Source organism: Perca flavescens, chromosome 24, assembly GCF_004354835.1.
Source record: "Perca flavescens isolate YP-PL-M2 chromosome 24, PFLA_1.0, whole genome shotgun sequence".
In the NCBI taxonomy this organism is placed as follows: domain Eukaryota; kingdom Metazoa; phylum Chordata; class Actinopteri; order Perciformes; family Percidae; genus Perca; species Perca flavescens.
Window position 1 is genome coordinate 14,872,020 of NC_041354.1, and position 16,498 is coordinate 14,888,517.

The following is a 16,498-nucleotide window of genomic DNA, read 5'->3' on the forward strand; positions in this document are numbered from 1 at the left end:
GTCATTACAAAATAACATCCCCCTTCTATTCAGCGGCTAGTTTTTATTTCTTTTCCGTCCGTTGGCCTAGCATTTTTTTTTTTTTTTTCCTGTACTTGTGTAAAAAGGTCCTTGGGTTACATGAAAGGTGCTTTATTAATACAAGTTATTATAATTACGTTGGTTGCTAAAACACACTCTTGCTTAAAATTGGCTTGTGACACAGTGACAGTAAAAGTTACCATATAACACTTGAAATGCAACGATGCATCAGTAACATATTCTCTTATTGTAAATGAATGAATGATAATATATGCCTTCCTCCCGTGGATATTACATTACGGCACCAGTCGGTATGCGCTAGAAAAGATCTTTACGACAGCAGGTGTGGTAAAAACACTACCGATTTTGCCCAAAGGGGTCGCTAGCATCAACACAAACTGAAAGTTCCTTGTAGCTGCTTTAAAGTGTGTACGTATGGATGGATGTTTTAAGTCAAATCGGTGTAAGTTAAGGCACCAGGTTAGGAAGGAGGAGGTGCAAGACTTAGTTGTTGTGAAGCATAAACTAACATCAACTTAGCAGCGAGGCTTTCCGATTACTTGACTAAACAAACATAACAACAACGTAGGTCTTGATGGCATTAAATCAAATCAATACATGTGAGGGCTGAGGGAGTTGTGGTCCTGAGGTCAAGTGGCGCAGTCTCTGTTGTGCTGTATCCTAATTGTGCAGGCTGGTTGAAGCTGGTAGCTTCAGTCCGTTTGATTTGTCAAACTCTTCTCCTTTAATTTTTTTTTTCCCAGCACGCTCGTGGCTGCTATGCTGTTTTAGCCATAGGTTTTAGCCGCCTGCGATATTACGAATTCCACTATGGCCACACCAAGACCCGCCCTTCAATAGCATTTATTGACCAGGCGTCCATGGGAACGCAAGGTACCGTAACCCCATTTGTTCAGGTCCTATCCCCTGACCAATCGGCTATCCTAACCTTAACCACTCAAGGTGAAATGCCTAATCCCAACCAATCAAGCTGCTTCGTAGGGCGGGTCTTGGCGTGGCCATAGTGGGATTCATAATTTTGCTAGCCTGCCTACTACCATCAAGAATTAGACTGAGATGGCTACTGCACATCAACAAGTGAACTCAAAGCAGTCACCTGAAGTAATAATCGTATCACTGTATTTTTATGTCAAAATGCATATCTACTACGCAAAACTACTGCGAGGTTGGCAGGTCTGCGTATACCTCTTTCACACCACATACCAGGGTCGGGCTAATGTTGTTTGACCAGGGTTCAACCCTCCTTTTGGAAATTCAAACAAAGCCAATCTACATGGGGTTATCTCTTGGTCATGACAATTCAGAGATCACCTGGGTCAACCCGGGAGCAATGCATAATAATTAAGCACTTAACCGTAAGTGCTAGAAATTGGCGGGGATTTCACTTCATATTCAGTGAGCAGCTAACATCACATACACTAGTCCATCTGTATACCAGCAGTGAAAGAGGTATTTGAGTCTGCTGGGAGACTGAATTGGGTGGCTCTTCCTTGTGACTTAAGAACAGCTGCCATTTTTAGAGCCCTTGCATGGAATGGCGGTTTCATTTCTCAAGTCCAGTTTAAGTTGCAAAAAATGTATAAGATAATCATTGGAGTTACATGGATCCCAATAGACAAAGTATTAAAATACTTAAATAGTATGAAGTAATTAACTTCATAATCCAATTTGTTTTTAAGAACTGTCAAAAACATATTTAAGAGAATTTAAATCCTAAAATTCTAATTATTGGATTTCTGGCTTTTTACAACATTTTAAGGAGCCACATATAATAACATATATCACCTTAAAGAATTTCTTCATTTTCAGAGTGTTTAAAGAGTTTAAACCTGACTGGAGTTTTTCTGCTCTCCTTCCAGAGTGGAGCTCCACTTCACACCGCTAAATTGTTTCTCTCTTGTATGGGTCATCATGTGTGCCTTTAAATGTCCACTTACTCTAAAAGCTTTTTTACAGACTGAGCAGCTAAATGGTTTCTCTCCTGTATGAATTCTCTTGTGTCTCTGTAAATGTCCACTCATTGTAAAAGCTTTCTTACATATTGAGCAGCTGAAAGGTTTCTCTCCTGTGTGGCTTCTCATGTGTGTCTGTAAACTTCCACTCTCTGTAAAAGCTTTCTTACAGATGGAGCAACTAAATGGTTTCTCGCCTGTGTGGATTCTCATGTGTTTCTGTAAATTTCCACTCACTGTAAAAGCTTTCTTACAGACTGAGCAGCTAAAAGGTTTCTCTCCTGTGTGGATTCTCATGTGTCTATGTAAACTTCCACTCTCTGTAAAAGCTTTCTTACAGATGGAGCAGCTGAATGCTTTCTCTCCTGTGTGGATTCTCATGTGTGTCTGTAAACTTCCACTACGTGTAAAAGCTTTCTTGCAAATGGAGCAGCTAAATGGTTTCTCTCCAGTGTGGGTTCTCATATGTCTATGTAAACTTCCACTCACTGCAAAAGCTTTCTTACAGACGGAGCAGCTAAATGGTTTCTCCCCTGTGTGGATTCTCATGTGTCTATGTAAATCTTCACTCTGTCTAAAAGCTTTCTTACAGAATGAGCAGCTAAATGGTTTCCTTCCTGCATGCGTTTTCAATTGTCTCTTCGGATGTCCACTGGTGCCAAATTTTTCTCCACACTCTTTTTCACCAGTACTACATCTTGAATCACTGACAGGGTCTGCATCATTATTTAGAGAGTTTAAATCTGACTGAGGTTCTCTAGTCTCCTCCCAATCAGCACTGTCATCAGTCTCCGCTTCAGACGAATCTCCAGTCTGGTCATTAGTATCTGGTTGTAAATAATTATCTGAATCAGAGTTCCTGGCTGGTTCCGGACCTTCACAGTCCTCTCCATCAGCTTCGGTTTTCATCTGTTCAGTTTGTCTTTGATGAAGCTGTGTGAACTGAGGTTTCTCTTCATCATCTTCACTCTTCACAGGGACACTGACTGGAAACTTGGTGATAACCGCCTCCTCCAGCCCTTGAAGCTGCTCTCCATCCTGACTGGTTGAGAGGTCCTCCTGTTCCTCTTTAATGTGTGGGGGCTTTGTGTCCACCTGGGCCAGACTGGAGCTCCACTCCTGCTGATATTCTTCACCAACAATCACCATCTGGACATCTGAAGGTAAAACTGAAACAAACAAATCGCCATAAATGTAAAATCTTAAAAAAATGTCCCAGGGCATGAAAATTTCACTTTATGAGGTTTTGTAACATTAATATGAGTTCCCCCCATCCTGCCTTTGGTCACCCAGTGCTTTGAAATGGCAATAGGTGTAAACCAAGCCCTGGGTATCCTGCTCGGACTTGAAATGAAAGCTGAGATGGGCCGATCTGGAGGTTACCTCCCTTTTCTCTGCTTTGCCCTCCCAGAGAATTTTGCTCACCCATGAGAGAGAGACATCATGACTTTAAAATGAGCTAAGTGGCAGTTGGTCAAAGCCCCCCCTCCTCAATAGCTACAGACACAGAAATGGCATGTCCTAAGGAAAGCTCATTGTGGGACTGGCTCTAGTGGCTTTAATTCTGCACCAAGGCTGAATTTTGGGAAAGAGGCAGATACAGTATTAGTATTACAGTATAAAGTAATGTAAGTAGTATTATAGTATAAAGTAATGACACTTTATGATCCATTTCCGTGTAAAGTGCACACACACCTCCCATAAAAAATATCAAGTGTCCTATTTTTACACTTGTAGAGCAGATCTCCGCTGAGCATACACACCAGTACGCACTGCTCTTGTGCCTGTTGTGGCCAGTTTCATTGATAGCAAAAGTGTAATGTTGGCATGTCCGCTCGTTACGTGTGCAATGTAGCCAGCCTGTTAAAATGAATTTAAGACGAGGAACGAGAAGCGAATTGCCCGAGTGTGAAAACAGCTTTATCTCGCGCACATTTTTTTTTTTGTGGAATATATAGCATAATTATATAATGTTGTTAATGTTTTTAAAGGGGCCGGCTGCCCACCTAAAACAATGGTAGGGGGAACACTGGTATAGCATATTTCAGCAACAAGGCAATTCAAAGTGATCTACATGAAACATTGAAGGGCCAATAAACACGGTCACGAAAAATAAAACCGGCTAATATAGAATAAGATACAAATACTGCAGTGTAAGAAATTAATAATTATTTGATTTATTAGGTTGTAGGGATGGGTCTGGGAAGGAAGAAGTGTGGTGTGTAAAATGTTCTAAATAAAAATGTTCTAAGTAAATAGGTTTGGAATTGATTAAAAAGGTAGGTCGACTGAATAACAGACCATCATTTGTCATATTTCACAATTTCTTTAAAAAAAAAAAGTGTCTCGTGAACCCAGTATTGGGTCTCTTCTCATCTTGTGAGCTGAGTGTCTTGTCACACCCCTAGTTATTACCAAATTAGTAAAGACCATCTGAATGAGAATATAGACTACTATATCAGCACACCAATAACTTAATGCAATATTGCAACTTTATTCTCAAGATCTCAAAGAACACAGATGTTATATATATATAAATGTGGGATATGTTTTGAATGTGCAAAAAGTAGGGATGCACCGATGCATCGGCTGAACATCGGTAACGGGCGATATTTGCCTCGTTAACTGCCATCGGGAAATAAAAATGACATTTGCCGATGATTATATGTATCATGAACGCTGTGCTCAGGAGAAACTTTTTTTTTTTTTTTCCCTCTTTTTATTTGGGCGGGGGGGAGATACCGAGACGGAAACGGGCACCCGCGCACTCTCCTCAGTAACAAAGAAGATGGCGGTCGTGTGGCAATATTTTACAGTTTTAAAGAAAGATCAGCGTTTTGCAGTTTGCAATACGTGTTCCATTGAAATTTCAAGAGGGGGGGGCTGTTAGAAAGCCATTTAACACAACAAATCTCATTGGACATTTGAGAAGCAGGCACGAGGCGGTGTACGGCGATTACCTGCAAGCTGACCAAAAACGGAAAAATGAAGCCGCCAAGAAAGCGCAAACCCCCGGTAAGACTCAGACTTCAATTGACATGGCGTTTCAGAAAGCCAAACAGCTGCCTCCAGACAGCGCCAAAGCGAAAAAAATAACAAGGTGATGGAGTTCATCGCTTTAGATGACCAGCCTTTCTCTGTAGTGGAGGACGTGGGTTTTGGAGTCTGATGAAGTTTATGGAGCCACGCCACATGCTTTTTATTGGGCCATGAAAATAATCTCATTGAGTAAGTTTTTGTTTATCAGGCTAAAACCAATCAAATAATTTTGTTGGGCAATGTACTGAAACAATCTTTTCATTGATTAGTTAGCAGTTAAAGGTTTTTGAATGTTATTTTTCAGAAAAGAACTTGTCATAAATAAGGTTATAACTAATGTCAACCAGAAAGGGACATTAAAGGTTGTTTTTGTTTCATAAATTGGTCTGATTGAAGTTGTTATGTTAAACATCGGTATCGGCCCAGAATTTCTCGAATCGGTGCATCCTTAGCAAAAAGTTTTAAACATGAGCAGACATATTGCTGAAACACATTATCTATTAAAGCCAGGAGTTAAGGAATTAATCAGGGCTCCAGACTAACTTTTTGCCTTGGTTGCACTGGTGCACCTAACTTTTTTATTTAGGTGCACCAGCACAAAATTTAGGTGCACCCAATTTTTTCCTCACGTCACCATTAGCGCTGAATGGCAATACATGATATATAGCTCTGTACTTTTTTAAAAGTGGGCTAAATGTTCAGTTTTAAGTCAAAGCCACTTTTCAAAAGCTCTTTTATTAAAACAGATTGTGATTAAAATAAAATGCAAAGACAGGGTTTCCTTTACCAGCTTGAAAATGTTATATATTATAACACCAGCGATTGTCTGACCAATGAGAATGGGGTCGTCCAAGAGCATGTTGACCAACCAATCAACCTTCCACCATTAAATAAAGCAACAAAGGCACAAATTAGTGCATACAAATTAGGGCTGGGCAATAGAAATAAGATATCACAATGTTGTTGACCATATACTTCAACGTATATAATAATATTATAATAAAATATTGTAGGGTTGACAGTTGGCGTTTTCACAAAATATTTACACCTTCAGATGTTTGATAAATCAACATGGCATCATGACTTTGCGTAAATATACACGACACTTTCATAAAGAAAAATGGCTTGTTATTGTATGCATTTTCAGCTATCCACGTGTATGCCTACACTGTATACAGCTGATGTAAACATACCCACCACGTGGCGGGTTATCGCGAGAACGCGACGTACTATCGCGACAACAACGTCACACGGCTGTAATAAAAAAAAAAAAAAAAAAAGGTTGGGTTTAGGAAAAGAACACAGGGAAAGGCTTTAGTAACAAAACGGTGACAAAAACACGGAAAATAATGAAAAAAAAACACACTTAGGAACACAATAAATGGTTGGGTTTAGGAAAGGAACATTGGGTAAGGCTTATAAAAAAAAATAAAAAAGAATACGGCAGAAAAATTGCCGCACGCGAACCCGGCTCTCCCAGGTGAAAGTCCTGTGTTTTACCTGTCCGCCACTCCAACCTACCTCCTTACTCAATCCCCCGTTCCTTTATACTACTCGCTACGGCGGAAATTGACTCTCAAATTAGGTCAATGGCGGCCGATTTGCGTCGATATACACGCAAAAATGCAATTATGCGTCTTGATATCACGCAAAAACGGAACACAAATTGGCGTGACATACATACGCCAATTCATGAGATCAGTCTGGATAAATAATCATCAGTGATGAGGATATAAGGACTAAGTGGTTAAAGGCAAATAACAGAACAGCTAGAAAAGTCTGGTAAGTTCAGAAAATGACATCACTGTGATGTAATGCAGCTGTAAAACCAGGAATAGACAACACTTATGCCATATTTCAACATCCAAAATGAAGAACGATATCTAGTCTCGTAACACAATATCCAGTGGTTAAATTGGCTTTTGTAGGGAGGGGGAGCCTTTATTTACGGGGAATGGTCATTCAAAATTTGCGCCGTAAAATGACTATGTTTTTACACCAAAGGGGCTCTTTTTCCAGCATAAATTGTGTAAGGTAGGATTGATTAGTTATTCATACAAAAGAGAAATACTTTACAATTCACTTACTTTATTTTTTGTGTGTGTGTGTGTGTGTGTGTCTATCAATTAGACAATTGACATAAAAGAAAGGTTTAGACTCAGCTTGCTCCATCTCTGTGTACTTCCCAGTTCTCCCGTCAATTTGTGTTTATCATTCACTCACACCGGTGCACTGTTACGGACTAGTCCATTTCCTTGTGAAAGTAGGGGGTGTTGATTCTCAGCAAAGCAGGGCGCCTGTAGCTGCTGGGGGCACTGATCTGCCAATTCCCCCCACAGTGAAATGATCAATAACAGAAAACCGCCTCTTCAAGTTCTCGTGCCGCCCACATGTGACATGAAAAAAATGCCGCCCCGGGCGGTTTCCTGTTTCGCCCGTACCAAAAACCGCCACTGAGCATGCAGGTGTTGCCGTGGGATTAACTGTACTAATAAAACCGTTGAAACAACGTGGCCACGCTGCTGTGAAAGCTCCCCGAACGTCATTTATCAGAGTCTGGTTGTTACCCTTACAAGTTTTAAACTACAACTCAGAGAAATCACAGCCTTTGCGATTAGGATATAGCGTTTTAAAATATCGCGATATTATCGCAAATGCAATTAATCGTTCAGCCCTAGCTGATACGTTATTGGCCCTTATGCATCCCTGTGTTTTGGCCCTATTTCTAACAAGAGCTTTTCTTCCAAATATGGTACACTCATGAAGGTCTCATATTTCAGACACCGCATTACCAAATTCACTTCTGAGACTTTTTTTATGCGAGAAATCAACTATATAAAGCTCAAATATGGGCCGTTTTACGAAAAATGTATGGCTAATTGCCAATTTGGTAAGACGTGTCGGACTTTAGGAGCTCCACACAGTCTGACGAGAAAGCAGCAGCCTGCTGGGCTCCATACCCATGGCAAAGTCACAGTTTGTGGATTACCGCTCTACCCGGGCTCCACGGAGCTGGGCGGCTGCCGGCATAACTATAATATATTTACAGTTTGAATTTCATCACAGCACTTATATCACAGCTACCCCAAGGTCTTACAAAGCTAACTGTTGTGTACAATTTCAATTTAAGGCATTTTTGTGAACGTCAGGGGTCTTGTTAGGAGGAGCAGCTAGCTATGTGTCCCATTCAATACAATGGGGGAAGATCGCAGTTAGCTAGCTACACTTTCGGCATAACTATAGTATATTTACAGTTTGGATTTCATCACGCCACTTTTATTAACTGTTCCCTAAGGTCTTATAAAGCTAACAGTTGTGTCCGATTTCAATTTGATGCATTTTTTGTGAATATGAAGGTTTCATTAGCTGCTAGTGTCCCTTCAATCCAATGGGTAAAGATAGCGGCTATCTTGCTACACTTTCGGCATAACTATAGTACATTTACACTCTGAATTTCGTCACGGCATGTATATCGCACCAAAAGGGCTTACAAAGATTAGTCCGATGTAGCAACCCAGGCAGCACCGGCCGCTGAACTCCGACACACATTGCAATTAGCCATCAATTTTCGTAAAACGGCCCATATTTGAGCTCCACAGTTGATTTCTCGCATAAAAAAAGTTTCAGAAGTGAATTTTGTAATGGAATAGCAGAGATCTGCGTGACTTAGATTCAGAAGACTACCTGATCTCAGGTCAGCCTATGTAAATGTTGGGGCATGACAAAGAGAGACTAGAGCCAAATGAGGAGGAGCCGCCGAGTTGACATCAACTAGGCGGCCCGTTGAGATTTACCCGTTTTCAGAGGCAGTTTCAAATTGTGAGATTTGCAGAGGAAAGAGGTGTCAATGGGATTTTTAGGTTCTATGTATGTCCCATTTACTCACCAAACTGTCATTTTTCAACTATGACAAGGTAAAATCGGTTTTGCATTCCATCACTCCTTTAAACACTTAAATTTCCTGCATTTTGGTGAATTTTTATGCACCCATTTCTACCTTTTTCTGAATAAATATGCCTGAAATATCTTTATGTAAAGGGAAACATTACAATCCAAATATAAAAACAATGGAAAATATTGCAGTAAGGCTGTCATGCATTCTGTATTGCTTTCATCTATTTATTTTCCTTTAGATAGACTTTTCTAATTATATCCAAGTCAGCACACATGTAGCTTAGGCATCATTTATTCTTCCCTCTTTTGCCGTCGGCTATATGTGTCTACACCATAAGAGAGAGCCTGCTGGACCTGGGCAAGAGATGTGACCCATGGCCACATTATCATAGTTCATAAAAATGCAACGCAGTGACGATACAGACATTTCATAGCCTACACAAGACGTGTGTAACGCCGCTGACCCGTCAAAGCGCATTCGACCCGTGCTGGACCCATTCATAATGAGTCAGCCGTCACTGTGAGTAATATGCTTCAGTCCGTCGCACTCCCCCTCTCTCCCTCTGTCTGTCTTTTTTTTTTTTTTTTTTTTGATAGAAAAGCTGAAGACATGAAAGGGGAGAGAGGGGGGAATGACATGCAGGAAAGGGCCGCAGGTCGGAGTCCAACCTCTATATATACACACCAATTGAGCTATCCGGGCGTCCTCTTTCTCATATAATCAGTCTGTTATTGTTGTTGAAAACAAGTGAAGGAGCTTTCTCAGAGATATATATTTTCTAATATATCCTAGGCTATTTACTTCAGATAACTTTCATTTACATGTGTTGCAGCTGTATATTTTCAAACTGGTAAAGGAAACCCTGTCTTTGCATTTTATTTTCATTCCAATCGGTTTTAATAAAAGAGCTTGCAGTGTTTCCTTTGGCATTTTTTTTTAGCAGTGGGGGCAGCTCCGAACACCCCCACTCCCCCCTCATGAAACGGAACTGACACTTCGCTGCAACACAAACACATATTTATTCACCTCTATTCACACACCCACGGCATATTTTCAGATGTAAGTGAATTGTATTTTTTGAGATACTATATAGGCCAACTTTGATCTTGACATAGGCTAAGCATTCTGTAGCAAATAACAATAAACTCACTATTAATTATATTATCTTAATGCAGTGTAACTACTTCAGCATGTAAATAATGCACCAAAAATACAAACGTGAGCAAGGGCGTTGAGCAATCACTATTATATTGAATCAACAGCCACGTGCAATTTAGCTCGCAGGTGAAGAACACAAACAACGAAAATCACCAGTTTATTTAAATTAGCAAGACCAGGCTTAAATGAACTGACAACATAAGTTATACGACTTACAGTTCAAGGACACACACACACACACACACACACACACACACTTGGCAATAAAACGGTTCTGCTTTATTCTGTTTAAGAACCGTTTTAGTAACAATGGGCGTGTTGCCTCTAGTTTGTATTTTACAGGGAGCACACAAGAGTGGGACACGGCCTTAGTGTAAAGCTAGCTAGAACTGAATGTTATGACGACTGAGGTTACAAAGTCAAGTAAGCAAGTTCAATACGTTATGAAAGAAACAGAACAGAATTAACCAGTTTCTTGTTATAAAAGACGATTAATTAATCATAAGAACGTACTGTTCGTTTCTTTTTTCCAAATAAAAGTTGGAACACGTGTCTGTTGTTAAGTGGTATTAAGTTGTTGCTATTCAGTTAATTAATCCTGTAACATGAAAACGCTTTCGGGAAACCATTCACAGCTGCTTCTTTCACTAATAAAGTTACAAACAGATACGTACTTATCTGTACTAATCCCCGATATAAAACACTTTCGCTTCAGTAGCTAGCTGGCTAACAGGCAGCGAATGGTTTAGCTAAAGTTAGCTTAGCATCACTAGCAGGGCAGTAGAAAGAAAACAAACCTCCTCGCAGCTTCGTTTCCGGTTTTAAAACCACCTCCAGCTGTTTCCGGTGTCGGCCCATATCTGATTAACGGACGAACTCCTCCAGGGGTTTCTGCCGTTATTTGGATCCAACTAACGGCTTCTCTTCGCTGACTGCTCCGGTGTTTAGCTCGGTTAAATATGAACTGTCGTCGTCGTGTTCTTCTTCTTCTTGTAGAATTACGGCAGTGTTCTTCTTCTTCTGTCCATTTCCGGCAGACTAGGCACTGTTACTGCATTGCTGCCTCCCGCTGGTGATGAGGACAGTCTCCATTAAAGATCCTCCTGGACCCATATTTTCCCCAAATAGGTCCGTGGATTTGATTATAGAGGAAAATGCAGAAAATTAAAATAGTTAAATGTGTATTATTTAAACTGAACATACAAAATTAAACAAGCATAGGAAGAAACTCATAACAAATGTGCAACTTTTTTCCCCCCAATGTTACAAGTTATTAGTGTACACACTGTCACGCACACAGCACACCTTTTTGTTTACTTAAATCGCACAGTTATGGAATCCCACAAAGTGGCATTGTGCATGCAGCCCTAAAGGAAAAATAAGAAATATGTCATAATATCTGTCTATTGAAACATTCAGCATCAAAAACAGGCAAGCTTCAGTCAAGTTATACAGTTTTTGTTCCTTTTCTCTGAATTCCTCTGAAGATTTCTGTCACCACCAGAAAACATGTTAAAGACCAAATGTTAAAATATGATTTTTCTGATTTTCACTTATCCATCTTGTTTATCCATCAGTGAAGTTCTGCCTCCATCTAGTGGCTGAAACAAAAAACAGCATGTTTTCATCTCCCTTTCTTCGCTCTTCACTTGACTGAATTGCTTTTAGAGCCAGAGTCCACTTATTAAAAGCCGGCATTTAAAGACAACAATAAGTAATGTGTAACGTTCAGTTTTTATAGAGATTCATCATCACTCTCCACGGTTTCTTAGTTTTGCTTCGGCTCAACTTCATTACTCTGGAAAGGCATGGATCAAAGTGACAGAGAGCAGCGATCAGAACTGAGCTGGTTCAGAACAGGATCAGACTCTCATTAACAACAGCCTGTCCTCTGCTGGGACTCTTTCTCTCTGGATGTGTCCCGCTTGGACCTGGAAGATAAACAGAGTGAAAACTTTTTGTCAGTTTGTGTTCTCTTTTAAAGGGGTGATAGAATGCAAAACCGATTTTACCTTGTCATAGTTGAAAAACGACAGTTTGGTGGGTAAATAGGACATACATAGTACCTCTAAATCCCATTGACACCTCTTTCCTCTGCAAATGTCACAATTTGAAACTGCCTCTGAAAATGGGCGAATCTCAACCAAGCTAAAAGTTGACGTTAACTCGTCAACTCCTACCTTATTTGGCTCTACCTTCTATCTTTGTCACGCCCCAACATTTACATAGCCCACTGATCTGGGATCAGTTTGTCTAGTGAATCTGGGTCGCGCAGATCTCAGAAATGTTATGCATTGTTCGTCTGATATGTCATTACTAAATTCACTTCTGAAACTTTTTTATGGGAGAAATCATCTATGTAGAGCTCAAATATGGGCCGTTTTAGGAAAAGTGATGGCAAATTTAGTACGACTGCTTCGGACTTCAGCAGCTCCACAGTATGACATGGGAGAAGCCAGTGCCTGCCCGGATCGCTGGCTTGCTTCCTGGACTATACACCTTCAGACCCCGCTGGGTGCTGGCTGGAGCTCTCTCAGCAGATATTGAATACTGGCCCAGAAAAAAAGTGTTTAGAAGGAGTAGACATCGGATAATGGAGCGGGACATGTGGATTTAATGGGTGGTGCGCAGGAGATGTGTGTGTGTGTGTGTGTGTGTGTGTGTGTTTGTGTGTGTGCAAAACACTGGAGGATGAATAAACTAACGAAACTCTGTATCTAGTGCTTTGTACAGTAACATTAGTTGATGAGTTTATGTTAAATTGTGGTTCTGGAATGATAGGTTTAAGTTTTAGAATTTTAAGATATGTTATCACCAGACTTTAGTCTGATCTAAGGAACAGGAGGTCAGCATAGGACATGATCATGCAATGTAGGCAAATTCTAGACTGTTAGTTGCAGGGATTGTTGTACTGGGACTGAACTGCCCATGTTGTGATTGAAAGTTGATCCGCTCCACTTCTGAGCCACAGCCACCCTACTGGAGACTAAGAGGACTGATGTTATAAGGAAAGGTTGTAATCATCAAAGCAGTGATTTGACCTTTGCTTTTCTCATCAGCTCAATTCGCAGTTCTAGAATGTTAAGCTGCAGTTCTGGAATGTTAAATTGCAGTAGCTAGAATTTTTTGATGTTTGAGAATGTTAAATTCCAGACTAGAATGTTAAGCTGCAGTTCTAGAGTTTTACATACAACTCTAGAATGGTAAAGATGCTTTTCACCAGAATATATTATATATATATATATATATAATATTCTGATCTGAGCAACAGGAGGTGAGCATCAGACATGATCGTACAATGCAGGGATATTCTAGACTGTTAGTTGCAGGGATTGAACTGCCCATTTTGTGGTTGAAAGTTGATCTGCTCTAAGGAACCACAGCCCCCCAACAGTGTGCTGAAATAAGAGATTCCCACTTTCAAAAACACCACCTCCCAACATTGGGCTTGAACCCACAACCCTGAGATTAAGAGTCTCATGCTCTACCGACTGAGCTAGCCAAGCTGTTTTATAATGTTAAAATGAGGTTCTAGAATGCTAATCGCAGTTCTAGAATGTTAAGTTGTAGTTCTAAAATGATAGAGTGATGTTCTAGAAGTTTTAAGATGCAGTTCAAGAGTGAAACATTAACATTCTAGAATGTAAAGTTACAGTTTAACAGTGTTTGTGGTAGATGGAGGGAAAACAAATTGGTCAGACCTGGTAGGGAAAGATAGGCAGAGAAGTAGGGTACTGGAGACTTAGAGGACTAAGATTATAGGAAAATGTAATCATCAAAGCAGTGATTTTACCTTAGCTTTTACTCATCAGCTCAAGTTACACTTCTAGAATGTTAAACTGCAGTTTTAGAATTTTAACATGCAGTTCTGTAATGTTAATTACAGTTCTAGAATGTTAGGTTGAAGTTCTAGAATTTTAAGATGTGTTGTCACCAGACTGTAGTCTGATCTGATGATTGTTATACTGGGATTGAACTGCCCATTTTGTGGTTGAAAGTTGACCCGCTCCACTTCTGAGCCACAGCCACCCTACTGGAAACTAAGAGGACTGACGTTATAAGGAAAGGTTGTAATGATCAAAGCAGTGATTTGACCATTGCTTTTCTCATCAGCTCAATTCGCAGTTCAAGAATGTTAAGCTGCAGTTCTGGAATATTAAATTGCGGTAGCTCGAATTTTTTGATGTTTGAGAATGTTAAATTTCAGACTAGAATGTTAAGCTGCAGTTATAGAGTTTTACATACAATTCTAGAATGGTAAAGATGCTTTTCACCAGAATATATTTTGATCCGAGCAACAGGAGGTGAGCATTGGACAGCGATCGTACAATGCAGGTATATTCTAGACTGTTAGTTGCAGAGATTGAACTGCTCATTTTGTGGTTGAAAGCTGATCTGCTGTAAGGAACCACAGCCACCTGACACTGTGCTGAAATAAGAGATTCCCACTTTCAAAATCACCACTGCCCAATGTGGGGCTTGAACCCATGAGCCTGAAATTAAGAGTCTCATGCTCTACCGACGCTCTAAACTTCCACCAATTAGCCACGTAAAAGTATTAAAAATACATCTATGATCTGAACCAAATTCCCAGAGGACGTGTGGCCATCTTGATTCCCACCACAGGGTTTCGCCTGAATTGCACATTGGGGTACTGTGTACATACATCTATGCACAAAAATTATAATACACTAAATCAAATATGTCATGATATAGTAAGTTCTTAGGCATCCAGGTCATAGCTATCAAGGGAAGGTTTCTCAATTGTCTGTCCAAATATATGGGCATGTATGGAGACATGGAAGAAAGTCACCAGGGTGGCAATGTGCTTAACAATGGCAATGTGCTGTGTGGGATGTGAAGTCATCTTACTGACTTTGTACCCCAATGTGCAATACATGCTAAACCCTGTGGTGGGAATCAAGATCCACCAATGTTTCTGTCCTCAATGTCCACCTGAGTCCAGAAATGTCCCAGTAGGCCAAAACATCCACCAATTAGACACGTGAAAGCATGAAAAATACATCTATGATCTGAAACAGATTCCTAGAGGTTGTGTGGCCAGCTGTTACCAATGTGACCCTCACCTCAAGGGACATAGCAACGCATTAGACTGATCCGCAATTAAACAGTAGAAGATTTGTTTGGCGGCCACCTTCCAGCAACAGAGACAATTTCTGGTCACTGTTAAGTCAGCAAGCCACCTCGTCTTTTTCCCTGTAAACCTACTTTAAGTTAGATATGGAAAGTGGAAAGGTTGATTATTTTCACCTGTATTCTGGCTTAACACTAGAAGATTTGTTGGGCGGCCACCTTCCAGCAAGAGAGACAATTTTTGGTCACTGTTAAGTCAGCAAGTCACCTCAAGCCATCGTTGGCATTTTACCTGTAAATCTACTTTAAGTTAGATATGGAAAGGTTGTTCATTTTCACCTGTATTCTGGCTTAAAACCAGGTTTCACCGAGATTTGAACTCAGATCACTGGATTCAAAGTCCAGAGTGCTAACCATTACACCATGGAACCACAACATGGAAGTACCACATGAGTTTGCTAGGCAAGTTCTTACATCATATCCACATGTATGACATTGAAGGCACCCAACAATCACAAAGTAGATACGATGAAAAAGCAGAAATTACTGGCTAACTTTAGTAATTTACTAAGCTAAGAGGATGTGGGAAAAGGCAAGTCAAGAAAAGGTTTTGAAGGACTTGCCACAAACAATGAAACCAGCAGTAGATAAGTCTACTGTGTACAAACACATGCTAACTTTCCATGGGTTGACAATGAAGATGGTCACAAAAGGTTGGGCTGTACTCACAATTCCGTATCTAGCGCATATTCGTGTGACCTAAAATACAAAGAATTGCTAGGTTCTTTTTTTCCCAATATCATGTTTCAGACATTAGTTCTAAAGGAACTAATGCAGCGCCTTGGACCGCTCGGCCATCCTGACTGAATGACCAATCTTTCACTAGGAATTCTTTTTTTCTTTCACTAGGAATTCTTTTTTTCCCAATATCATGTTTCAGACATTAGTTCTAAAGGAACTAATGTCAGAAGATTTGAACTAGTGGATCCTGACTGAATGACCAATCTTTCACTAGGAATTCTTATTTTCTTTCACTAGGAATTCTTTTTTTCCCAATATCATGTTTCAGACATTAGTTCTAAAGGAAAACACTTGCTGTCAGAAGTGGGATTTGAACTGACGCCTCCAGTGGAGACTGCAACCTCCTTGGACCGCTCAGCAATCCTGACGGAATGAAAGATTTTTCACTAGGAATTGTCACAAAAATTATAATACACTAAATCAAATATGTCATGATATAGTAAGTTCTTAGGCATCCAGATCATAGCTATCAAGGGAAGGTTTCTCAATTGTCTGTCCAAATATATGGGAATGTATG

At 40.2% G+C, this 16,498-nt stretch overlaps 1 protein-coding gene and 1 non-coding gene across 2 annotated transcripts; both read right to left on the bottom strand.

Annotated features, from left to right (window-relative positions):
* Positions 1 to 116: 116 nt before the first annotated feature.
* Positions 117 to 11,115, bottom strand: LOC114550718 (zinc finger protein 501-like). The gene is made up of 2 exons (XM_028571500.1): positions 10,884 to 11,115; positions 117 to 3,163 (listed from the first exon to the last, which is right to left on the bottom strand). The coding sequence occupies exons 1-2, from the start codon at positions 10,942 to 10,944 to the stop codon at positions 1,866 to 1,868; spliced, it is 1,359 nt and encodes a 452-aa protein (XP_028427301.1). The 5' UTR covers positions 10,945 to 11,115; the 3' UTR covers positions 117 to 1,865.
* A 4,424-nt stretch (positions 11,116 to 15,539) lies between these two features.
* On the bottom strand, positions 15,540 to 15,611 carry trnaq-uug (transfer RNA glutamine (anticodon UUG)). Its single transcript has one exon. It is a non-coding gene; the product is annotated as a tRNA-Gln (tRNA).
* Between the last annotated feature and the right edge of the window lie 887 nt (positions 15,612 to 16,498).

Excerpts from the sequence above, each read along its gene's own strand:
- LOC114550718 (XM_028571500.1), bottom strand. The coding sequence starts at position 10,944 with ATGGGCCGACACCGGAAACAGCTGGAGGTGGTTTTAAAACCGGAAACG. Across the intron at positions 3,164-10,883 it reads GGAAACGAAGCTGCGAGGAG|TTTTACCTTCAGATGTCCAG; the intron begins GTTTGTTTTCTT and ends TGTTTGTTTCAG.